We start from the raw sequence: 26611 nt of genomic DNA on the forward strand, positions 1-26611 counted from the left end.
TGAATGTTGAGTGGGTATTGATGACAAAAATGTACGTTTCATGTGATATATAATATGATCCAAGATACATAAGATTATTCTGGTAAAGTTAAGGCTGACATTGGAACTGTGACGTTTTTTTTTTTTAAACCGCAACTGGTTAAAAACTGTTATTCCAATCTGGCAACCCTGGAATGGGCGGGGCTTACCAGCTCCGCGGTAGCGCTGACGGCTGTGGTGGCTGGAGCGGCACTTTGCTCATCACTGTGGCGGGGAGCGCGTCTCTGCAGGCCGGCTACAGCACAGCCTCCGCTCCGCTCCGCGCGCATCACGGCAAATCCGTGGAGTCCGCGTGCTCCCGGTGTGAAAAAAAAGTGCGCACCCAGCCGGATAAGCCTGTCATCTGCAGGGAAGAAGACGCACCACGGGCCGAGAGGAAACAGAGAGAAAATAAAAGAAAAAGAAAAGAAAACCAAATCAAACCCCCCCAAACAAACAAACAGTATGATGTTGAAGCAGCACCTGCTCTTCGTGCTCTGCAGCGTCTGCGGGACTGTCGTTAAAGGTGAGCGCTCGAGCGAGGATGCGCCGGTTTATTGCCTGCAGCGGTGAAGGGAGTTGGCTTTGGCTGTCTTTGCGCAAACACACACTCGGACTCAAGTGCTATCCAGAGGACGAGATTTAGAGAATAAACATGCGTTAGAAGTTTGGTGCGTGCGCATTCTTTCACACTCATCCATCCAGTGGGTGCGAAGTTCCAGTCCTGATGCAGAAGGGTGATAAACAGCTGGGCTGTGTGTGTTCCGATTTGTATTTGTTTCAAACTTTCACTCATAAACATATAGATAGACACACTTGATGAGAGATCTGGGGGAGATGAGCATTGCACTTGGAGATGAGGAGGTCATGGAAAAATAGTCTGGTATGGTAGTAAAGCTGAGTTATTGGACTGTCACTTCATTCTGCATCTGGGTTTCTGTGAGCGCAGGAGACTTCAAGGGAGTGGCGGGGTGTGTTTACTTTAAGTTGGGCTGGATCACTAAGTAGTTTATCAGAATACTACATGAGAAAATGGATCTGTATTTGGTTGCACTGTAGAGTACAGTAGTGCACGGCTCCGGGATTAGAACACAAGCACGAGCGGATTGCGCTCCCATCAGACTGCGGTATTTGCAGCCGTCTGCATCTTGGGGTCGTCCTAGTATAAAGCATAAGAGATTTTCTTGGCGGTGCATAAAGCGGGCTTGGCCAGGACAGGGGAAGAAACTGCGACTGTAGCTTAATGCATCCGGATCCGTGGATACTGTGGACTGCTCATGGGACGTGATTTGAATGCGCAAAAAAAAAAAAATCCCCCGACTCTATTTAATTCAATAAAAATGCATGCATTTTATTTGTTTCCCATTATACAAACTGTCCAAATGTCCAAAATGAACCCCAACACTGTACCCAAGCCTGGTTCTGGACTTCCTGTAGAAGAGTTTAGTCCAGCACACCTGATCCAGTTAATCAAGGGCTTTAGGAGCATCTGAATATTCCAGGCAGGTGTGTTGGATCTAAACTCAGTCTGTTGGTAGATCTCCAACAATGGGCACTTTGTGATCGAGAACATTCCAGCATCATAACAGATACATCGAAGGTCGTAATGATTTGAGCCAAATCGCACAAAATAAAAAAAGAAAGAAAGAATCCTGGTGGTGCTTTCAGATCTGTGTAGATGGACTGAACTGTCTGTTCTGAACTGTCTGTCACTAGACATCAATCATCAGACAGACAAAACAGATGTGGATAGAGATTGGACTTTTATATGCGTCAGTAAAATTACAACATGCATGTGTGCAATGATCAGCAATTTATAATAGTTAGATTTTTTTAAAACAGCTTAAAGAGGTACACATGAGTGAAAGCAAAACTTTCCCATATTACTGAGTTGTCTGCCAGAGGGTTATTGCTCAAATGCTCAAATGCTAATCAGATGATGAGTAGATCTGAGATTATACAGTGCACTAAAGTTATACTGTTTTGGCAATCTGTAGCTTGTATAATATACTATAGTACACTGTTTTGCTTGTCAGCCATTTTGTAGTGTTGTCTGAATTCTCAGTGTATAATTATATTCCTTGTAGAGTTAACAACAGCATTGCAATTTCTTTCAGCTTCAAATTAAATTAAGCGCACTGTCACAGCCGAAACACGTTGTGTAAATCAACAGTCGATTTTTTTTATACAAATAACACAATAATTATATGTATTTATGTCAGAAATTTTAATTTAAAACTTAAATTATGTTACTGTAATTTAATAATTCCTTGTTCTTGGATTCAGGTTGCATATTTAAAAACAACACTAAAGTGTTCTATTTTGATATGCTGTTTTTTAGGGTCTTCTTTACTGCTGCCTTCTCTGTATGGTACTGTATAACAAACTTTATATGGAAGAGCGAATGATTGAATAAGGCTACAGTCTTATTCAGTTTACAGAGCTTTATGTTATTCAGAATGGGTGTTTTCACTGCAATTGCAGCTAACGTCGCAAACAGCAGAGGGCTCTAAAAATTACAAACTGTTTCTTTAATGTGAAAAGAACAACCGGATTAGCCATTCTGCTGCTCTGACGCGTGAATCGTTTCCTGGAATGACCTAATAAATTGTTGCATTGTACCCGTTATATTTCTCTCATCCACTCTTTTGCAAGTTCTGTCCTGCTGACTCTTCATGTCTGCAAATCTTTTCTGTGTGTAATTGCTATAAAAAGCTCAAGGCCTGACATCCCATTTGGGACCAGACATTTAGGTCAAGGTTTCATCTGCTTCTGTATGGCTCTCCCCGTCTAATCCCCACAAGAGGAGCCTTTTTCCCACCTTAGTTAGTGACTCATAGAATAAGACATTTGTACTGTAGATGTAATGTGACACACAAATTGGACCTGAGGGACAAAAAATCCCCCTCAAACATAACTACAGAGATGCCAGAGGGCCTAGCTGCACATGTGGATGGATGCTGTGCCACTAGAACACCACCGTTAGCTTTGGCTTATTGGTGGATTTTTGACGTGCGAGGTGTATCGGAGGGAAAGGTTTTATTTGCTGCTTAAAGATACCCCCCCTCTGCTGCACCAGAGAGTTAGCTTATCCTGGAAGAATGGGCTTTAAGCCTGTGAGTGCTGGCCATGGAGCTACGCTATAAATAATCCAGTGGAGGAAGGAGACTGGGAGTGCGCAGGCACCGAGCCTCACTGCTTTGTGCTTGCTGACAGATCTGCATCTACACGGATCAGTTAGAGAGCAGAGCCAAAAAAAAAAAAAAAAATGCCACCGTACAAGAGACACACTGGGCAGCAGACGTGAGCTGTTATGCTGACAGCTCGCATTTTGGTCTGTTTTTATTCTTGTGACTGCTCGCATTTTACTTGCATCGTTTTTATCACGAGCTCTTTCAGTCACCTAAGATGGCTGGCCCCCTGCTTGTTATCTTTCTCTCTAGCTCACAGCTGAACATCTGAACGATTACATTAATTCCTATAGCAAATAAACACACGTAAACGAGTACATGCTTTCTTGGAATTCTGATGATGCAGCAACGGGACCCCCTGTCTGTTGGAAACTGACCCGATGACATTCTCGGTTGTTTATATTAATGATTAATCCAGAAATAGTGCAGTTAATCTTCTGCTAAAGCTGTAGCTATCACAGCTGTACATAGCTACATGGCACAGACACGAATGATATCTCTCTCTCTCTCTTTCTCGCTCACCCCATCAGGTTTAATGAGGCTGTTCACAGCAAATTCAGGAAAAGTAGTGTGTCTTTGAAAGACTTCCTTAATGAAAGACATATATAGCTTGCTCGAGGAGGCCATAATAACTCTACTGATAAATGGTTCTGTGACACAGTCAGTTAATAAGATCACCTACCTCTGGGCATGCAGACATGATAATTAGCTTCCCATTGAAGCCTGCAGACATAGAAAAGACAGAAAAAGTGATAACGATTATATTTGGGTTTTTTGGTGTTTAACATTAAAGTTATTGCTTTAATTGAGATAGAGTGAGTTGTTTTAACTTCGAACCTGCTCATTATATTCACCTTCAAAATTTATCCGAGGTATTTTTTTTAATTTTATTTTAAACATGCCTTATAATGACTGTCCTCTTGATTATCCGAAAATCCTTTTTTACGGACAGTTTCCAGTACATTAAAAGTGTGCCTTAAATGCATCACCCAGTGTAAGTTTTTGAGCAAAAGGTAGGCTACAGTGGTGCTTGAAAGTTTGTGAACCCTTTAGAATTTTCTATATTTCTGCATAAATATGAGCTAAAACATCATCAGATTTTCACACAAGTCCTAAAAGTAGATAAAGAGAACCCAGTTAAACAAATGAGACAAAAATATTATACTTGGTCATTTATTTATTGAGGAAAATGATCCAATATTACATATCTGTGAGTGGCAAAAGTACTGTATGTGAACCTCTAGGATTAGCAGTTAATTTGAAGGTGAGATTAGAGTCAGGTGTTTTCAATCAATGGGATGACAGTCAGGTGTGAGTGGGCACCCTGTTTTATTTAAAGAACAGGGATCTATCAAAGTCTGATCTTCACAACACATGTTTGTGGAAGTGTATCATGGCATGAACAAAGGAGATTTCTGAGGACCTCAGAAAAAGCGTTGTTGATGCTCATCAGGCTGGAAAAGGTTACAAAACCATCTCTAAAGAGTTTGGACTCCAACAACCCACAGTCAGATAAATTATGTACAAATGGAGGAAATTCAAGACCATTGTTACCCTCCCCAGGAGTGGTCGACCAACAAGGATCACTCCAAGAGCAAGGTGTGTAATAGTTGGCGAGGTCACAAAGGACCCCAGGGTAACTTCTAAGCAACTGAAGGCCTCTCTCACCTTGGCTAATGTTAATGTTCACGAGTCCACCATCAGGAGAACACTGAACAACAATGGTGTGCATGGCAGGGTTGCAAGGAGAAAGCCACTGCTCTCCAAAAAGAACATTGCTGCTCATCTGCAGTTTGCTAAAGATCACGTGGACAAGCCGGAAGGCTATTGGAAAATGTTTTGTGGACAGATGAGACCAAAATAGAACTTTCTGGTTTAAATGAGAAGCATTACGTTTGGAGAAAGGAAAACACTGCATTCCAGCATAAAAATCTTATCCCATCGGTGAAACATGGTGGTATCATGGTTTGGGCCTGTTTTGCTGCATCTGGGCCAGGACGGCTTGCCATCATTGATGGAACAATGAATTCTGAATTATACCAGCGAATTCGAAAGGAAAATGTCAGGACATCTGTCCATGAACTGAATCTCAAGAGAAGGTGGGTCATGCAGCAAGACAACGACCCTAAGCACACAAGTCGTTCTACCAAAGAATGGTTAAAGAAAAATAAAGTTAATGTTTTGGAATGGCCAAGTCAAAGTCCTGACCTTAATCCAATCGAAATGTTGTGGAAGGACCTGAAGCGAGCAGTTCATGTGAGGAAACCCACCAAGCTCCCAGAGTTGAAGCTGTTCTGTACGGAGGAATGGGCTAAAATTCCTCCAAGCCGGTGTGCAGGACTGATCAACAGTTACCGGAAACGTTTAGTTGCAGTTATTGCTGCACAAGGGGGTCACACCAGATACTGAAAGCAAAGGTTCACATCCTTTTCCACTCACAGATATGTAATATTGGATCATTTTCCTCAATAAATAAATGACCAAGTATAATATTTTTCTCTCATTTGTTTAACTGAGTTCTCTTTATCTACTTTTAGGACTTGTGTGAAAATCTGATGATGTTTTAGGTCATATTTATGCAGAAATAATTTTAAAAAATCTAAAGGTTTCACAAACTTTCAACCACCACTGTATATAGTACTGTATGGATAGAATAAAATGTACAACTAATTCAGACCGTATTGTAGAAATGTAATAACCGGTCCTGACCCAAATGTTTTGATTTAATTAAAGTAGTATGTTGTACAGCATATTTACAGTTGCCACAACTGTAGTCTCAATTCACCCATAGTGCAATACACCTGTGTACTCTTTTCCACACAATCATAAACATTGTTGGAATTGGTTCCCGAGTTGCCATGTAGTGCACTGTTTGGGTTTCAGCCATTGTATAGCATTGCATGAATTCTTGATGGACAAATCATATTTGATGGATGAGTATAGGTGGCACAGCGGTGTAGTGGTTAGCACTGTCGCCTCACAGCAAGAAGGTTCTGGGTTCGAGCCCAGTGGCCGGCGAGGGCCTTTCTGTGTGGAGTTTGCATGTTCTCCCCGTGTCTGCGTGGGTTTCCTCTGGGTGCTCCAGTTTCCCCCACAGTCCAAAGACATGCAGGTTAGGTTAACTGGTAACTCTAAGGCTACGTTTACATTAGACTGTATCTGTCTCGTTTTCTTCGCGGATGCACTGTCCGTTTACATTAAACCGCCTGGAAATGCCGGGAAACGGGAATCCGCCAGGGTCCACGTATTCAATCCAGATCGTGTCAGCTCCGGTGCTGTGTAAACATTCAGAATACGCGGATACGCTGTGCTGAGCTCTAGCTGGCGTCTCATTGGACAACGTCACTGTGACATCCACCTTCCTGATTCGCTGGCGTTGGTCATGTGACGCGACTGCTGAAAAACGGTGCGGACTTCCGCCTTGTATCACCTTTCATTAAAGAGTATAAAAGTATGAAAATACTGATGCAAATACTGATGCAAATACTGCCCATTGTGTAGTTATGATTGTCTTTAGGCTTGCCATCCTTCCACTTGCAAGTGGTAAGTGATATGCGCTGGGATCACACACACAGCGGCTCAGTCCCGAATCGTGGCTTGTGCACTTCACTCGCGCGCTGTGTGAGCTGCGCAGGGCCGGATTACGCACCCTCCAGAGGGCACTCGCTGTTCAGGGCGGAGTGATTTGGAGAGCAGGATGCCTGCGGAGCCGAGCGTATCCGTGTATTGGCGTTGCTGTGTGCACGCAAATCGTGTATTGGTGTTGCTGTGTGCACACTAATCGTTTTAAAAACGTTAATCTGATGATCCGCTGATACGGTCTAATGTAAACATGGGCTAAATTGACTGTAGGTGTGAATGGTTGTTTGTCTCTATGTGATGATTTGACGACTTGTCTAGGGTGTACCTCGCCTCTCGCCTATAGTCAGCTGGGACAGGCTCCAGCTTGCCTGTGACCCTGCACAGGATAAGCGGTAATGGATAATTTATGGATGGATGAGTATATTATTATGAGTCCAGTGTATAACCAATGTGTGTTACCTCAGTACAAAAGTACCAAAATGCATCATGATTTCTTTAAGCTCAAAATTTTACCTAAGGACACCACTATTATTGACAGGTTGGTGCTTTACCTGCTGAATTGAGGGTGCTATATCTTCAGTACCCATTTGATTCTGATCAGGCTCTCAGTGGATCTGGAGCCTAACTCAGGAACACTGGGAGAATATATGAAACTCCTAACAGACAGTAACAGAACAGGATCGAATTGGGGACCCTGGAGCTGTGCAGTAGCAACACTACCCACTATAACACCTTACTTTATAGTATTTATTACTGTATATTAAAAAATAATTAGTAGTTCATCCGGCCGCAGGCCAGGCCGGATGAACTTATGCGATCATGTGTTGTCCATCATCCGTCTGTCGTCATTTGTCGTCATCGTCTGTCCACAATCTACAAAAATCGCTACTCCTCCTACAGAATTGATCGGATTTCGATCAAACTCACATACAATGTTCCCCACGTGGGTGTGCATAAGAGTTGTGAAGACAGTGGTGCCACCTGTCATATTTATGATTTTATGGGCGTCTTGGCTGGTATGAGCTACAGCCTCATTGAGGCTATTTTTATTTTACATATTGCCATGGAAACAACCAACACACCTTTAAACATCTCTTTGAATTGGTTTATTCGTTCTCATAGCAATTCTGATTTGTTATTTTATAATATAACTTTTAAATATGACCAAACATTTTGTAATGACAGCCATGGCATTGGGGCCCAGTGGTCAATATATGTAAGTGAAAAAATTTTGACGACAAAACCTGACACACATATGTTCTGTATTTAATATGTAAAATCTTCCAAGCTGTCTGTATTTTCATAGTTTAATTTAGTTTGACTTTCTGAATGTTTACGTGATGACAGGTCATTGGTTTCCAGCACACAAAAAAGAGTTGTCTGAATTGGGTCCGGTGTTGCCTAGTGTCTGTCCCATTTCTCCAGCTTGCTGTACGTAGCAAAAGAGCCATCAGATACCACACCAGGTTTTTTAAATAGCTGACGCTCAAAATGTATTTAGAACAAAAAGTTTATGGAGGACATTTTGTATATTAAAACCGGCAGTTGTTCCTGTGGCTGTTAAATGTTCAAGTGGAGCTAAATGACATGACGTGTTGTGCTGTAATTTGTCATTTCCACTTACACAAATACATTGGTGGCTGATTTAGGACATTATGTAGGACGTAGTCTGTGATTTGATGCATAGCCATAGTCCACTGTTTTTCTTCCAGGTCTTTATTGAATATTTTTAAACCTAGCTGTGTAACCAGCATCCTAATCAGTATTCTGTTAGTGGACCTCATCAGTCATTGTCGTTTCTTGTATCGTCTTGGAGCACACATTGTCACCAGTAAACACCACAGAGCATTTCCCATCTAGTGTTTTCCTTCTTTGGTGACACTGTAGGACATCAATATCGTGTGCAGTCATATGCATTCGAATTCAAGATGGATTTTGCAAGGCCAGGCCAAAAACCTATCCATCTATAAATCCATTCATTCCTGCACATATCCATTTATCTCTTTATGTGTCTGTCCATCTATCCATCAGTGCGGTTCTGAGAAACCATCTATACAGCCATATGTTATATGGTGAAAAAGTGTTAGGAAAAACAAATGTAAAAATACAAATAGCTGGTATATCAAGGGTTTTAATTGGCTGTTTACAGAAAGCTGAACACTTGTATCTGATTGTTAGCACAATACTGTCAGGAAAAAAGAGAGAATGTGCTAAAGCCTATGAATCATCTACTTATTTGGTAAACAGAACACTATAGTTTTTAACTCTTTTTCCTATCCTGCTCTGCCAGATCATGCCCTTTTTCCTTTGTATCTCATTGAATTGTATTTACAGAAAGCTTCATAACACTTTCTATCATTCAGAGAAACCTGTCCAACTAACCATTTGTATTTGACATTCAATGACTTTGGCATTTGACTTTCAATCCATGAAAAGCTATTCTGACTGTTGACAATCAGTGGGGATGAGATACCGTTTCTACTGAACAATCTCATCTGTGAAAAATATAGTCCTGCTGACTAAATGTGCAGTGTTTCCTTTAAAACGGTGGATGTCTAAGCGTGAAATGGATTCGAATAGGCTTCAAACCTACACCCATCTGCTTTGTGCTTATGTCGGACATCTGGCCCACCTATATCATCATGATAGTTATTTACATTTTCCTGTCCAATAAAGCTGACAGTTATTTATTCCATATCTATTGCTACAATGTGTTACATGTCTGTGTATACTGAAGGTCACATTCAGAATATTATTCCCACTCCGAACACATATCGTCAATGTCTAGACCTTGAGTACAGTCTGTTGTTATTTTCTCCTAATAAAACAGTTTCAACTGAATAGATCACAGTGTGAACATCATCCAATACAAGGCCGTAACAACCACCCTGAAATGAAAAGAGGACATTGACGTAAAACAACCATGCACGAATAGTCACTAATGAAAATGACTAATGAAATTCCTCATTAAAATCCTTCTTCGAAAATGGCATTGACAGCAAATCCTCAACCAAATCCAGCTCCCCTTCCTCTCCCCCAGCCCCAGCCACTGCAGTGCTTTGTTTTAATGGACACATGCTAATGTGCCTAGATAAATTTGTTTACCTGCTTTCTGAATCTAGCTGATGATTGAGTGTCCTCAGAAAGGAGAAAGGTGCTGTGGATATTGACTGAAAGAGCAGTCGAACATAAAGCGACAGACCCCGAGAGCACATCCGGCCATTTGCAAATCATAGAAACTGTATTTCGTTTAAACTTCGGATATGGCTGCCACCTAGGGCTGTCAAACTCTGTTTAAAAAAAAAGGTTAATTTGAATTTTAATTAGTTCTCAGAATTAGTTTTTTAAATGCATTAGGATATTAATGAGTCTATAATTTTATACTGCCACAGATAGTTCATATTGCATACAACAAATATGATAACATTGTTGTGTGTGCTTAAGCAAAGAAATTCACAAGGAGACAATATCATGAATTCATTCCCAACTTCATTTACCCACAAAACAAACAAACAAACAAACAAACAAACAAACAAACAAACAAACAAACAAAAACCCAAGCAGCAAACAAAAAAGCTACAAGTCCAATATACATATAGTACAGACATCATTTTCATGTCTTTTAAACTTCTTTGTGCTCACACAGCATGCAGATGAGAACATTTTTAAATGTTATTTTCTGCCTTTTTATACTGAAATATTATAATTTAAATACAATTTTAACAGTGAGATATGCTATGACAGCCCTAGTGCTTATAGAAAGTTAAAATCCAAGTTTTTATGTCATTCATACAAATACCGGCCACATGCCTATATGAGGCGCAAAAAAATAATTAAATGAATAAATAAATAAATAAATAAAAAAAAACCTGAAATATTGACAGCCTTCCGACTGGCTTTGCTCCTTAGGGGTGGTGCTCAGTCAATATATGTGGCACAATTATCTTCTTTCTCCGTTGATTTCCTGTATGGAAAGTAACAAGAGCCAAGGCCTTTAGCAATGATACAGTGATACTTCACACAATGAAACTTCCTTATCGCCTTCAGTCACTGCATACATGATTGTGTACATCACTTTCTACAGTAATATGATGTAATATCGTGACCGAAGGGATTATAACATAAATGATACTTCACTGCATGTAAATAAAACATTGCTGAAGTCTAGGAATAATGACAAACAATAATATATTGTAGTACCGAATACGACCCTAACCAGGATAAAGCGGTTATTGAAGCTGAATGAATGAACATTGTGTGCATTTATTTATCTTTAATTTTAGAATTATTAAGCCAGCAGAGAAAGCTTATCATGCACTGAGAGTAAACCAGTCCATATTATGTTTACAGACAACATACACTTCAGCCAAGAGGCATTAACATACCCAAAGAGGAGTCCACTGGATCTGTTTTAGGTGCTTGGGTTTCTTTATTTTTCTTTTTTGTCTCGAGAATATCATATTTGGCTCAGAATGAAACCAGGCACTTGGCTCATCAGCTGTCTACAGTCCTGACCTTTAAACAGTCTTTCTCACTTCTCTCACTCCTTGCTGAATGCGCGCTCTCTCAGTGCATAGACAGTGGCCAGACAATGAATCTCATTTACTTTGTGCCATCCTCAGCGCTATGTGTCTCTTTGAACAGTCTCTCTCCATCGGCAGAGCCATCAGCACTTGAATCTGCCAATGCGAACATGCAGACGCCCGTCTAGCTGTTGCTATGTAGCGTGATAAAGGATGAGCTGCTTCAACATCCTGCCAACTCAAATGGGAACTAGTGTTGGATTCTGTATTAGTTATTATAACTCTCCAACTCCGCAATTATGGAGAGGCTTTATCTCAGCAGTGGTTTCCTATGTGCACATCCAATGTATTTTTCTTTCAAAGCTATTTCTAACGTCCTCATTAAGACAATGTAGACAATCCAAACAGTCCTGATAATACCCAATATGTGTTCTAGCATAGCGGTCAAAGCAGTATTCCCAGGGTTGTATTAATACTATGTTGAATTACCACCTACAGTGATCATTTAAGCCCAGTTGGACACAAATGAACACTGTGAGACGGTAAGTTAATTCAGCACTGGGGATTTTGCCGTGACTTCATCTGTTATGTCAAACAGCAATTAAGAGATTTGGAGCGAGTGTAATATAAACCGTGTGAGGTGATACATCTCAATGATGATGGTGTGGCAACAAAGTGGGGGAAGATAACACCGGAACAAATTGAAGGCATAATCACAGATTAAACAGGAAAAGGCAAGGACTATTTCATATCCAGCATATATTACTGTGATGCAGACATGGAGGAGTGCAGTAATAGATTTCTGTTCTTAAATCAGTTGCTGAGACAATTTAATCTAATCAGGGATGGGAGGGGGGGGGGGGCAAAGGTTTCTTTATACGGGTGTTGCTGACGACATAATAATGAATTAAAACAGAAATTTGCAATCTTTTGGGTCCTGCTGTTTAAACCCAACTCTACACACAAATAGGCACGTGTTTTTTTTTAAAATACACACTGCACAAAATCCACAAAATGTTCTACCCACCTAATTATAGAAACCATTTACTTATCCAATAAAATAAATAATTCTCATAATTTTTTTGGTGAGTAATAATTTTTTTCAAAAGGATACATGGAAAATTCTTTGAACATAAAAAAAAGTTTAAATAAATTAAACCAATTATTCTGTATGGAAATATTTATTATGGCTTTATTTGAATTATATCCATTTTAATTTTAGATTCTAGAAACCACACTGTCGTCAGTGTCCTTGTCCCGTTTCCATAGTGTATAACTATGACTTTGAAATGCCATTGAGCATAATGAGGGCCCTAAAATATTCAGTGTTAGAGACGCAGGGTTTACATTCATTATCTCTCAACATTCAGAACCTGGACTTTTCTCAAGAACATGGAAACTGCTGCCAAGAATATAAGACTTGGTTGTAGATATAGTATGTTGCAATATATTGACAATACAATGATGTTAAACATTTATCAAAATCACATATATATGTGAGGATATTACACGGTCGCACGCGAAGATATGAAGTTCATCTTCGAGTGGTGAATATATTTCACGAGTGAGCGAAGCAAATGAGTGAAATATTTTTTAACACGAGAAGATTAAAAAACTTCATATCTTCATGCCACCATGTAATATGCATTTTATTATTAAAATCTTTTAATAATAAATTGAATCCACAAAACACAGCCACAAAAAATACATGTTAATTAAAAGAATTTTAATTTTGAACTAGTTTGTCATTTTGACAACGTGCATCCAGTCAGCAGGAAAACACTGGGAGTGACATCATCGGAGTGAAATATCAGGAATTATTATACATACGGGCCACCTTTTCCATGGAATAAAAACATGTATACTATTCCCTTCTAGTGGGTTTCATTCATTTAGTTTGATAGCATGCAATATTGTTAGCATATCACTCATACTACGTCAATTACGTCACTCTATCCGATGGAGAATGAGCGTTGAATATGGTTTATGATATTGCATGGTGAGACAAGACAACATGACATCACACGTCGGAGATGTAAAACTTCTGCGCTAGCGAGTGACTATGACAATTTGTAAACATACATGGCTGCCAGGTTTGCTTAGTTAAATACGGAAGATTTTGAGAGAATTTTGAAAGAGAAAGACACATTGAACACATGAAAGGAATGCATAATAATAATAATAATAATAATAATAATAATAATAATGGCTTCTTTTCGATATATATTCTATCCACAGTCACTGGATATGATTGGCTACTCTACTACTAGGCTAGCAGCTCATATACAGTGAGTAGAGAAACACAAAATGGCAGCACGCATTAAGTCAGACATATCACTTTATCAAGTATTTAAGAGAAACAGAATTAGCTAAATAACAGAAGATAGTTTTTTTCCCCCGATATCTTGTGTTCCCCACTCCAGCCCAGTCAGTGGCGGTAATGCACCTTTAAGTTGGTTTGCCAACTGCCAAAAAAAGAAGAAAAGAAAATGGCGGCGCGTGTTACTGAACCATTCAAGGACAAAATAAAAACTCTACTCGAAAACAAACCCCCCAAAAATATGAAAAAAGCAACAAAATATGGAATAAAAGTATTTGATGGTAAGAACGTATCTTTTTATTTTTCAATAATTATTATTATATAATTTTTCACAAATTGCTACTGTCATTTTGCCGGTTTGTTTACATTCTAAGCGGAAATGATTTTGTCGGATGTTTTGTATAAAGTTTTTATTTATCGAATTTGCAAAACATAAAAATGCTCTATTTCTCAAAATCCAGTGAATGTGGATGGAATAAAACAGTTATTCCACTCAATCTTGTCGTACATGGCCTATAGCCAACTCAGTGCTACGCGCCTCATCGGCTATCAGCTCATGTATGATTCGATTTCGTGGAATAACTAAAAAAAAATAATAATTATATATATGTATGTATGTATGTATGTATGTATGTATGTGGGTAAGTCAAAAAGTTCTAAGACAAATTGAAAAAAATCTTTATTTATGAAAATAACAAAGCTATTTCTCTACATATCCTCCATTTAAGTCTAAACACTAAAGCAGGCGGTGTTTCCATCAGAGAATTCCTTCTTTGTAGAATTCTGGGGGATGTCTTTCACACCTTTTGAAATTATAATATCTGTCTTAGAACTTTTTGACTTACCCTCGTTTGTGTGTGTGTGTGAGTCAAAAGTTTGGACACACCTTTTAATTCAATGTTTTTTCTTTATTTTTATTAATTAAAAGTCACTTCATGTCTTAAAGTAATGATGGATGTCATTTCTCTTTACTTAGTTGAACGGTTCATAACATAATGGATTACTACAGTTGTGGAACAGGATTATTTACTGTATTTTCATTATTTACTATTTACTGATTGATCTCAAATGCATTAAGAAGACAAGAAATTGCACTAATTAACTTTTGATGAGGTACACCTAATAATTGAAGAGCATTCCAGGTGACTATGAAGCTGGTTAAGAGAATGCCAGTAGTGTGTAAAGCGTCATCAAGGTAAATGCTGGCTACTTTGAAGAACTGAATACTTTGAAGAGGTGAAAGTTTTATTGAATTATCATTGTAACCAGCAGAGGAACTGATTAGATTTTGGAATTGATCCAAACAGGGTCAAGGTCACAGCAAGGTCAAATGTCTGAAATATCCTTCAGTAGCTTTCTTCATGTTTGAACTATATATTAAAGGTAGCTCTGGCAAACAAATTAGCAACAAGAAGGATTAGATTTGTTGATGCTCCAGTACATCAAGTTTGACTTGTTTCTAAACTTTCTGAACTGAAGTTAAAATTATCAGTCGACTCCAGTTGACATTATTTATAGTCATAATGAACTTCGATAATGGTGGGTTGTGTTTTCTATCACTGTAACAAAATTAGAAAATCACGGATACTTCACAGACCCCTGATGATCCCCAGACTCCACTGTGAGAACCATGACTCTCTAACCTTGTTACACATTACAGGAATTGGCTCAGTGCTTTTACTTTTTTCCAGATCAGGCTTCAGTATAGGTTTGTCATACCAGAATTTGGATTTTTGTCCTTCGTGGTAACAACATTTTATATATATATATATATATATATATATATATATATATATATATATATATATATATATATATATATATATATATGAGTGATTCCACGCTTATGGGTACTGAAATGGGGACATGAACTTATTTTTAAAAATTCACCTAAAACCATTTCTTTTTTTACCATCAGGTCACAAAACATGTAATCTTTAATGAATGATATGTTAAAAGATAACTTTAATTTTCTGAGATGTAATAAAAACATATTTATATGCCAAAGTCAGAACGTAACAGAAGTGTTGTGGACATATATATTCTCAATTTTAACAATGTAGAATTACTTTTTGAAACATAGGAAGGTGATGTTTTAGCAAATATAATTAATAAACATGTGTAGTACAATAAACATACACACATTCTTTCAATAAGATTAACATGGTATATAGCTAGATTGTAATTAATTTGTAACAGACGCGAGATGGACAATCGTAACAGAAGTAATGTAACAGACATCATTTTGGAACTCATAGGCTTGACTTTGGCATATAAATATGTTTTTATTACATCTCAGAAAATTAAAGTTATCTTTTAACATATCATTCATTAAAGATTACATGTTTTGTGACCTGATGGTAAAAAAAGAAATGGTTTTAGGTGAATTTTTAAAAATAATTTAATGTCCCCATTTCAGTACCCATAAGCGTGGAATCACTCATATATATATATATATATATATATATATATATATATATATATACACACAACAATTAAAAACACTGATGTCATTAAACATTGAAAATTAATGTTGCTAGTGCTAATTTTCTCTGTGATTGACTGTACAGCTCCTTTGGCGTACACATTCAGATATTAATGTGAATTATACTTTTACTTACAGTAGTGTGCAGAAGTCTTAGGCACATGTAAAGAAATGCTGGAACCAAAAATGGCTTAAAAATAATGAAATGAAATGTTTCAACATTAAACAAATACTATAAACAGCAGTAAGTCATTATATATATATGTATGTATGTATTGCAGAACCAGCCACAGTTCTTCTAGACACTTTGACTTTAATTTTGCACCAAAACCCAGTAGATGTTTTCTTGTTTAATCTGAAAAGTGGTTTCTTATGTAATACGCTGCTCAGATACAAACTTTTTTTCCCCCTCCATCCATTCATTATCCGTAGCCGCTTATCCTGTTCTACAGGGTCGCGGGCAAGCTGGATCCTATCCCAGCTGACTATGGGCGAAAGGCGGGGTACACCCTGGACAAGTCGCCAGGTCATCACAGGACTGACACACAGAGACAAACAACCATTCACACTCACATTCACACCTACGGTATCTTACATGTCTTTGGACTGTGGGGGAAAACCCATGCAGACAACTTGCAAACTCCACACAGAAAGGCCCCCGTCAGCCACTGGGCTCGAACCCAGAACCTTCTTGCTGGGAGGCAACAGTGCTAACCACTACACCTCGGTGCTGCCAACTTTTTTTTTTTCTTAAACAATTAATTTTGTGTTGGAAAGCGAACGTTTGGAACTCTAAAATGTTTTTGTACTGACTTAATAATGTAGAAGTAATAAAATAGAAATCTGCAACAAAGTTTGTATGAAAAAAAAATAGGGTGCCCAAGACTTTTGCACAGTATTGTATACTTGTTATACTTATGCACATTCCTAGCAGTTTTTTGATGATCAAACAAACTGTATGATTTCATCATGGAAAAAAAATAAATTTCTTTCATCTTTCAGTGTTCAGGTCATGGCTGACTGTGGTTTTAATTTTCATGTGTCCGTTCAGTCACAGCGAACGGCAACATTATGTTTGGGAGCCTAACTTTCTACATCAAGATGTAAAGAGTGAGAAACACAAACTTCATTTGATGCATGTTTATATCCTGGTATTGATTTGATCTTTGTAAAGGTTCCCACGGGTGCATCAGAGGCCTGGGAGGAGAGATAGATCACTGGCAGATTTGCAAGTGAAAGTGTCAGTGAAGGAGCTGGGGGTGGGTGGAGGCTGGGGATAAAAGCACAGCAACTCCATGTCCTCGTAAAGACGGATCAGCAATGTGTACGGAAGCTGCATACTAATTTTGAGGATGGCAAAGCCCTGAGCCCGGGAACAAGATGTGCTAGGGAAAAATGCCCTCAGAGTCACTAAGCTGAGAGCCTGACACAGCGAGCGAGGGAGGAAGTGTGTGAGGGAGAAAGTGAGAGATTCAGCTTTTCTGTGTTCATCTGCTATAGCTCTGTTACTATGACTGTTAATTTGAATATTTGGAGCTGTATTTTTTACCCAGAACGCCCGTAATGCTTCACACGTCAAAAATAAGGTGGGAAAAGGAAAGACACCGAAGGAAGGAAAGTGAGAATGAGAACAATCCCTTTGCATAGTTGAGAAACTAACAGATTAAGAATTGTTCTGAAGAAATATATGCAATGTATTCATAGTACAGATTATAAAGCTCCCACAGGAACTAGTTGTCTACTTTGCTGAAAATAAGCTTTTGATGTTGACGACATTTCACACCTTATTACCTTACACTATTTTATAATTTATTTCTGGAGCTAAAATTCATCACATGGAAGTTATATAACCAAGAAAGTCTTGAAATGGAGCAACAACAACAACAACAACAACAAAAACAGCTCCCATTTTTTGCTCAAGAGAATGAGTCAGTGAGATACAGCAGCTCTTTCTATTTCTGTCTATTTATTCTTTTTATTTAATTAATTCTGTCTGTTTCTCTCACAGTAGTGTCCTGTTTTACTGTAGCTTTTTCGAGGAAAGTAAAGCATAACAGAATCCACTGATGGCTGGTGGAAGTGTTTGATCGGAAGACAATCCAGAGAGCACTTCCTTTTGAATATCAGCCTAATTCAAACTAATATGTAAGTGCTGGGAAGTAATTAGAAAGTATGCGATCTGTCCACGATTACATCTTGATTCAATAATAATAATAATAATAATAATAATTAATCAATAATAATAATAATAAGAAGAAGAAGAAAAAGAAATTAATCAATCTGCAATAGAATGCCTTTTACTCTGTATATATTTTGTGTATGGTAGCAACAAGGGCTTTTAAATTTTTGTTTGTAGGTGTGTATTCAATTTGCATTTGAAATAGCACAATAATGATTTAGCATCACTTAGTCATCAATCTAAAGTGGTTGGTCAAAAAGAATAATGCAATTTCTGAAAACTGTTTTTCTCATGGAATAATGTAATTTAGCTATCTAATAAAGTGCACTTCGCACAAACATCACATTTGTAGGCTTGAAACATTTCAGTGGTATCTCTGTCTGGCAGTTGCATTGCATTTTGGGTGTACACGCTTTGGCTATTTTTGTGTTTTGTAATTTACCACCAGATTTGGCACCGAGCTGTTTTCCCACATAGCTTGTTATGCTGAATGTTACCAAGTGGTTAAAACTTAAAGAAGCTTTTTAGTTCCACTTCCATATGGTTCTTGAATTGTTAATGTGTTTTTGCACAGCTTTTATGGCTTTCCTTAGAATGACAAAGCAAAGAACAATTAAGCATGCTTCATGATTTTCTTCCTTTCGAGAGTATTTATTATTAGTTTTATTCTTGAAATTGTTCAGCTTTTGTTCTGAAAATTTGTGCTTGTCCTTATGTTCTCATATGAAAAAGAATATAAGCTACAGTGCATTGTGGGAAAATTCCAAGATAATTAGTTTGGAGATGGGTGGTATTTGTAAACAACGTGTTTGGTATAGGACTGGGCTGCACTTTTTAAAATTTGGATGTGTGGATTAAACCATGCTCTCTAAATCGGTTTTAAAAATGAGGTAAGGTTGCTTTTAATACCTGTTTTTCTGTAAATTAAAGGTTATATTAGAATCGTTTCCTAGTAAACCTGGACTGTCACTGTTTTTAAGCTCAGAGAGTTTTGACTATTTGACTATGTTTTGATAGTTAATCATTTACATTATTCATTTTGGCAGATCCTCCCCCCCCAAAAAGCAATTTAAAATTGAGCAGAGCAGTTGTGGGTTAAGATCATTGCCCCAGGGCCCAACACGGTCAACTTTCCATTACTAGGATTCAAACTTACAACCTTCTATTCTGAGCTCAAATAATTGTGGTAATAATTGTCCATCCAGCCATCCGTCCATTATCCGTAACCACTTATCCTGTGCAGAGTCGCGGGCAAGCTGGAGCCTATCCCAGCTGAATATGGGTGAGAGGTGGGGTCAAGTCGCTAGATCATTGCAGGGCTGATACATAGAAACTAACAACCATTCATATTCATATTCACACCTACAGTCAATGTAGAGCCACCAATTAGCCTAACCTGCATGTCTTTGGACTGTGGGGGAAACCGGAGCACCCGGAGGAAACCTATGCAGACACGGGAAGAACATGCAAACTCCACACAGAAAGGCCCTCGTCAGCCACTGGGCTCGAACCCAGAACCTTCTTGCTGTGAGGCGACAGTGCTAACCACTACACCACCATGCCGCCTAGTAATAATTGTAATTAGTCTATTATGCAAGAGCTGTGGCTTTTAAACTAGTGTAACTAAACACCATATACACTGTCGTAGTCATACTTGTACCTGCTAGGCTAAGTAATTCTGCAACCCTCGCTTCTCCACGTTATTTTGACTAACAGAAAACGTTTACATTTTCAGATATTTCACCTCATACAGAAACACTTTTCCACATCCTATCCTAGCATTCCAGTTGTCTCACAGTGTTTAAGTGTAATCACGGCTTGTTTTTACACCCTGAAAAGCAACTAGAAAATAGATTGTAACTCGAATTAACTTAGCTGGTCAGAATGGAGCAGAAACCATGGAACCAGATGAACAGCAGTGGTCTGTAGATGGAAAAGAGTCGAGTATCACAGCCATGAACTCGCATGTGCACTGTTAGTGTGTGCTGCCTAGGTTAAAGTTCACTGAGGACAGCATTTCTGAAGCACGGTTGTGTTGTTCCTGCTGTTGCCTGAAGGATAGAGCAGATTTGGCAGTTAGCACCTTCCTCAGAGGACTTGCGTATCGAAGCCCGAGAAACTGAGCAGTGGAAGAAAGCAAGAACTGAGAAAAATCAAAGGTTCACTGCAGGACTGCATAGTGGCAGTGATGCTGAGGCATCAGATTCAGGGATTAGCAGTTTGACTTTCTGTGTCGGAAGTTCAGGGACGTGTCAATGTCTCACAAATGGAGGAGAGCCCAGAGGGCAAGAGATGCATGTAGAGAAAGAGAGGATACATGAAAATAAAACTTCAAATAAATGTCAGAAAGTTAAGGATCTGACTTCATGTTCTTGCTCATTTCAAAGGCTACAAAATCTATTTTATGGGAACATATTACATTCATTCATTCATTCATCTTCAGTCAGCACCTTATCCCGGTTAGAGTCATGGTAGATCCAGCGTGCACGCACACACACACACACACTATTTTAATCCTAGTGGCAATTCAGAGTAGTCAATCTGCTTATTGGATGGTAGGAGGAAACCGGAGAACATGGAGAAAACCCACATGGACACAGTGAGAACATCTGAATGTCCACCCAGAGAGTAACCTGAGCTGAAGATCCAACTGGACGTACTACCCACTGCCTATTGCATTACCATGCCATCCTGGACCATATAACATCAGAATCTTTAGTTTTTCATTTCGGTAATCATTTAAACTTTCATTCTATCTTAGATTGCCCTCAGTGCTCCTGTCCATTTTCTCTGTCCTCTCCATTTTTCTTAATTTCACTTATTTTTTACACCATCAGTCTCAGCTTCCCATCACTATGACTCAAGGGCACAAGTTAAACTGCTTCAAATCGAGCCTGAATAAGCGACTTTCTGATCGTTCATTTCTGCTGCCAAACTCCTTAAATCTGCCTTTGTTCTCTAATAATTGAAAATTTTCTATGATCAGCAGACTGGAAGAAAGGCCTGAGAGTTCATTTCTCTTTGTTGTAGAAGACAACTTCACAGATGCCATCTTACACGAACTGTAAGCTGAAGCCAAGGTAATGTCAGAATGACAGTTTAAGGGCACGGAATTATATTTGGGGACTTTGCCATTTCCGTGGATGTGTGTCACTTTACTTTTTTAGAATGAAAGGAAAAAGCCATTACTTTGCTATTTTTTTCTGTTTCAGTATAAAGGGAAAAGTAAATGTAACTTCAGATTGTTCAGAGCTTGTTGTTCATACTGCAGAACTTTTATAACATTACATGAACGACTTTCTGAAATTCACTTACAACTATTCTAGAAAATGTGGCTGAGGTACTATCAGTACTGTTAAAATGGTCATTACTGTACAAAATCTACATTTTCACATAGTTTTAATCTGACTTTTTTTAATATGAAATTCAAAATTAAAAATATGAAAATGAATTAACATATACAGCTCTGTAAAAAATTAAGAGACCACTGCAAAATTACCAGTTTCTCTGGTTTTACGATTTATATGTATGTGTTTGAAGAACATGAACATTTTTGTTTTATTCTATAAACTACTGACAACATTTCCTTCAAATTCCACATAAAAATATTGGCACTTAGAGTATTTAATTGCAGAAAATGACAACTGGTCAAAATAACAAAAAAAGGATGAAGTGTTTTTAGACCTTGATTAATGCATAGAAATCAAGATCATATTCAATTTTAAACACAATACTGTTTGAGCTTAGGATGAGTTCAGAAATCAATATTTGGTGGACTAACCCTGACATTTAATCACAGCTTTCATGCATCTTGGCATGCTCTCCACCAGTCTTTCACGTTGCTCTTGGGTGACTATGCCACTCCTGGTGCAAAAATTCAATCAGCTCAGCTTTGCATGATGGCTTGTGTCCATCCATCTTCCTCTTGATCACATTCCAGAGGTTTTCAATGGGGTTCAGGTCTGGAGATTGGGCTGGCCATGACAGGGTCTTGATCTTGTGGTCCTCCATCCATGCCACACCTGGCTGTGTGGCATGGAGCACTGTCCTGCTGGAAAACCCAATCCTCAGAGTTGCGGTAGGGAATGTTGTCAGAGCAGAAGGAAGCAGGTTTTCTTCCAGAATAACCTTGTGCATGGCTTGATTCATGTGTCATTCACAAACAAAACTCTGCCCCATTCCAGCCTTGCTGAAGCACCCCCAGATCATCACCAATCCTCCACCACATTTCACAATGGGTGCAAGACACTGTGACTTGTCGGCCTCTCCAGGTGTCCGTCTAAGCATTAGATGACCAGATGATGGGAAAAGCTGAAAATTGGACTCGTCAGAGAAGATGACTTTACACCAGTCCTCTACGGTCCAATCCTTATGGTCTTTCGCAAACCTCAGCCTGGGTCTTCTTTGCTTCTCATTGATGAAAGATTTTTTTCTAGCTTTGCATGACTTCAACCCTGCCTGGAGGAGCCTGTTTTGATCTGTCCTTGCCGTGCACTTAATCCCAGGTGCCATTTGCCATTGTTTTTGTAGGTCACTTGATGTCATCTTATGGTTGTTGAGTGACATTCAGAGGAGTTGACAATCATCCTGGTGAGTGGAGAGTCGTTTTGGCCCTCTGCCAGTCTGTAACTTTGTTGTCCCCAGTGTCTGCCGCTTGACCTTGTTGTTATGAACTGCTGTCTTTGAAGTTTTGAGGATGGAAACAACCTGACACTCACTGTATCCCTCTGCCAGAAAGCCAGAATCAAAACCCTTCTTTCTCTCACTCAAAACTCTTTTAAAAACTTTTCCAGCATGATAAATAGATATTTTTGCATTCCAATTAAATTTAAGGTACTTCTTGCACTGTTTTTGCCATCCAAACTGGTCCTACTGGAAAAGGATAGTGATGACCACAGCAGTGGTTTTTATAATTTTTCTTGTTAAATAAGATTTGGTTCAGGTGGTCACATAATCAGTACCTCATGAAGTAAAATAAGGCGTGTTTGTGTTGGAATTCCAGCACAGGCACTGGAATGAAATGGCTGCCATACATAGAGATGCTGATTTAAGAAAAAAAATGAAGTGGCGTCTTAATTTTTTTTCAGAGCTGCAGCTCTAGCAATATTAAATTACTGAATTTAATTGCACATTATTAATGTCATTAATATTCTAATAGCTTAAATTTGCATTTTAAAAGGCATGAACATGAAGAAAAGTGATTTGATTCAGTTATTCATACTATTGTCTACAACCCCGAGTCCAAAAAAGTTGGGACAAAGTACAGATTGTAAATAAAAACGGAATGCAATAATTTACAAATCTCAAAAACTGATATTGTATTCACAATAGAACATAGACAACATATCAAATGTTGAAACTGAGACATTTTGAAAATTCATGCCAAATATTGGCTCATTTGAAATTTCATGACAGCAACACATCTCAAAAAAGTTGGGACGGGGCAATAAGAGGCTGGAAAAGTTAAAGGTACAAAAAAGGAACAGCTGGAGGACCAAATTGCAACTCATTAGGTCAATTGGCAATAGGTCATTAACATGACTGGGTATAAAAAGAGCATCTTGGAGTGGCAGCGGCTCTCAGAAGTAAAGATGGGAAGAGGATCACCAATCCCCCTAATTCTGCGCCGACAAATAGTGGAGCAATATCAGAAAGGAGTTCGACAGTGTAAAATTGCAAAGAGCTTGAACATATCATCATCTACAGTGCATAATATCATCAAAAGATTCAGAGAATCTGGAAGAATCTCTGTGCGTAAGGGTCAAGGCCGGAAAACCATACTGGGTGCCCGTGATCTTCGGGCCCTTAGACGGCACTGCATCACATACAGTCATGCTTCTGTATTGGAAATCACAAAATGGGCTCAGGAATATTTCCAGAGAAAATTATCTGTGAACACAATTCACCATGCCATCCGCCGTTGCCAGCTAAAACTCTATAGTTCAAAGAAGAAGCCATATCTAAACATGATCCAGAAGCGCAGACGTCTTCTCTGGGCCAAGGCTCATTTAAAATGGACTGTGGCAAAGTGGAAAACTGTTCTGTGGTCAGACGAATCAAAATTTGAAGTTCTTTATGGAAATCAGGGACACCGTGTCATTCGGACTAAAGAGGAGAAGGACGACCCAAGTTGTTATCAGCGCTCAGTTCAGAAGCCTGCATCTCTGATGGTATGGGGTTGCATTAGTGCGTGTGGCATGGGCAGCTTACACATCTGGAAAGACACCATCAATGCTGAAAGGTATATCCAGGTTCTAGAGCAACATATGCTCCCATCCAGACGACGTCTCTTTCAGGGAAGACCTTCCATTTTCCAACATGACAATGCCAAACCACATACTGCATCAATTACAGCATCATGGCTGCGTAGAAGAAGGGTCCGGGTACTGAACTGGCCAGGCTGCAGTCCAGATCTTTCACCCATAGAAAACATTTGGCGCATCATAAAACGGAAGATACGACAAAAAAGACCTAAGACAGTTGAGCAACTAGAATCCTACATTAGACAAGAATGGGTTAAGATTCCTATCCCTAAACTTGAGCAACTGGTCTCCTCAGTCCCCAGATGTTTACAGACTGTTGTAAAGAGAAAAGGGGATGTCTCACAGTGGTAAACATGGCCTTGTCCCAAATTTTTTGAGATGTGTTGTTGTCATGAAATTTAAAATCACCTAATTTTTCTCTTTAAATGATAAATTTTCTCAGTTTAAACATTGATATGTCATCTATGTTCTATTCTGAATAAAATATGGAATTTTGAAACTTCCACATCATTGCATTCCATTTTTATTTACAATTTGTACTTTGTCCCAACTTTTTTGGAATCGGGGTTGTACTCTAATAGATTAATATCCCTTTCAACGAGATATTCTATAAGCTTACAACAAGTGTACTAAAAGAAGTACACTAAATGTCAAGTATCTTTACAGTTTACTTTGTAAGTACACCTGAAGGGAAGTACATTAGGTTTATGAGTATACTTTTGGATTTACTACTATACTAGAGTGGTGCTTGAAAGTCTGTGAACCCTTTAGAATTTTCTATGTTTCTGCATAAATATGACCTAAAACATCAGATTTTCACACAAGTCCTAAAAGTAGATAAAGAGAACCCAGTTAAACAAATGAGACAAAAATATTATACTTGGTCATTTATTTATTGAGGAAAATGATCCAATATTACATATCTGTGAGTGGCAAAAGTATGTGAACCTCTAGGATTAGCAGTTAATTTGAAGGTGAAATTAGAGTCAGGTGTTTTCAATCAATGGGGTGACAATCAGGTGTGAGTGGGCACCCTGTTTTATTTAAAGAACAGGGATCTATCAAAGCCTGATCTTCACAACACATGTTTGTGGAAGTGTATCATGGCACAAACAAAGGAGAATCCTGAGGACCTCATAAAAAGCGTTGTTGATGCTCATTAGGCAGGAAAAGTTTACAAAACCATCTCTAAAGAGTTTGGACTCCACCAATCCACAATCAGACAGATTGTGTACAAATGGAGGAAATTCAAGACCATTGTTACCTTCCCCAGGAGTGGTCGACCAACAAATATCACTCCAAGAGCAAGGCGAGGTGAGTCGGCGAGGTCACAAAGGACCCCAGGGTAACTTCTAAGCAACTGAAGGCCTCTCTCACATTGGCTAATGTTAATGCGTCAACCATCAGGAGAACACTGAACAATAATGGTGTGCATGGCAGGGTTGCAAGGAGAAAGCCACTGCTCTCCAAAAAGAACATTGCTGCTCGTCTGCAGTTTGTTAAAGATCACGTGGACAAGCCAGAAGGCTATTGGAAAAATGTCTTGTGGACTGATGAGACCAAAATAGAACTTTTTGGTTTAAATGAGAAGCGTTATGTTTGGAGAAAGGAAAACACTGCATTCCAGCATAAAAACCTTATCCCATCGGTGAAACATGATGGTGGTAGTATCATGGTTTGGGCCTGTTTTGCTGCATGTCGGCCAGGACGGCTTGCCATCATTGATGGAACAATGAATTGTGAATTATACCAGCGAATTCGAAAGGAAAATGTCAGGACATCTGTCCATGAATTGAATCTCAAGAGAAGGTGGGTCATGCAGCAAGACAACGATCCTAAGCACACAAGTCGTTCTACCAAAGAATGGTTAAAGAAGAGTAAAGTTAATGTTTTGGAATGGCCAAGTCAAAGTCCTGCCTTCAATCCAATCGAAATGTTGTGGAAGGACCTGAAGCGAGCAGTTCATGTGAGGAAACCCACCAACATTCCAGAGTTGAAGCTGTTCTGTATGGAGGAATGGGCTAAAATTCCTCCAAGCCGGTGTGCAGGA

General features: G+C 38.8%; 1 protein-coding gene across 1 annotated transcript in view; it reads left to right on the forward strand.

Annotated features, from left to right (window-relative positions):
• The first annotated feature begins 264 nt into the window (after positions 1-264).
• Positions 265-26611, forward strand: part of cadm2b (cell adhesion molecule 2b) — a 318148-nt gene continuing 291801 nt past the window's right edge. The window contains exon 1 of the mRNA XM_060898134.1: positions 265-544. Within this exon, the coding sequence (XP_060754117.1) occupies positions 484-544 (61 nt within the window). The 5' untranslated portion in view covers positions 265-483. The remainder of the gene's footprint in view (positions 545-26611) is intronic.

The sequence above is a fragment of the Neoarius graeffei genome, chromosome 17 (assembly GCF_027579695.1).
Source record: "Neoarius graeffei isolate fNeoGra1 chromosome 17, fNeoGra1.pri, whole genome shotgun sequence".
Lineage (NCBI taxonomy): Eukaryota > Metazoa > Chordata > Actinopteri > Siluriformes > Ariidae > Neoarius > Neoarius graeffei.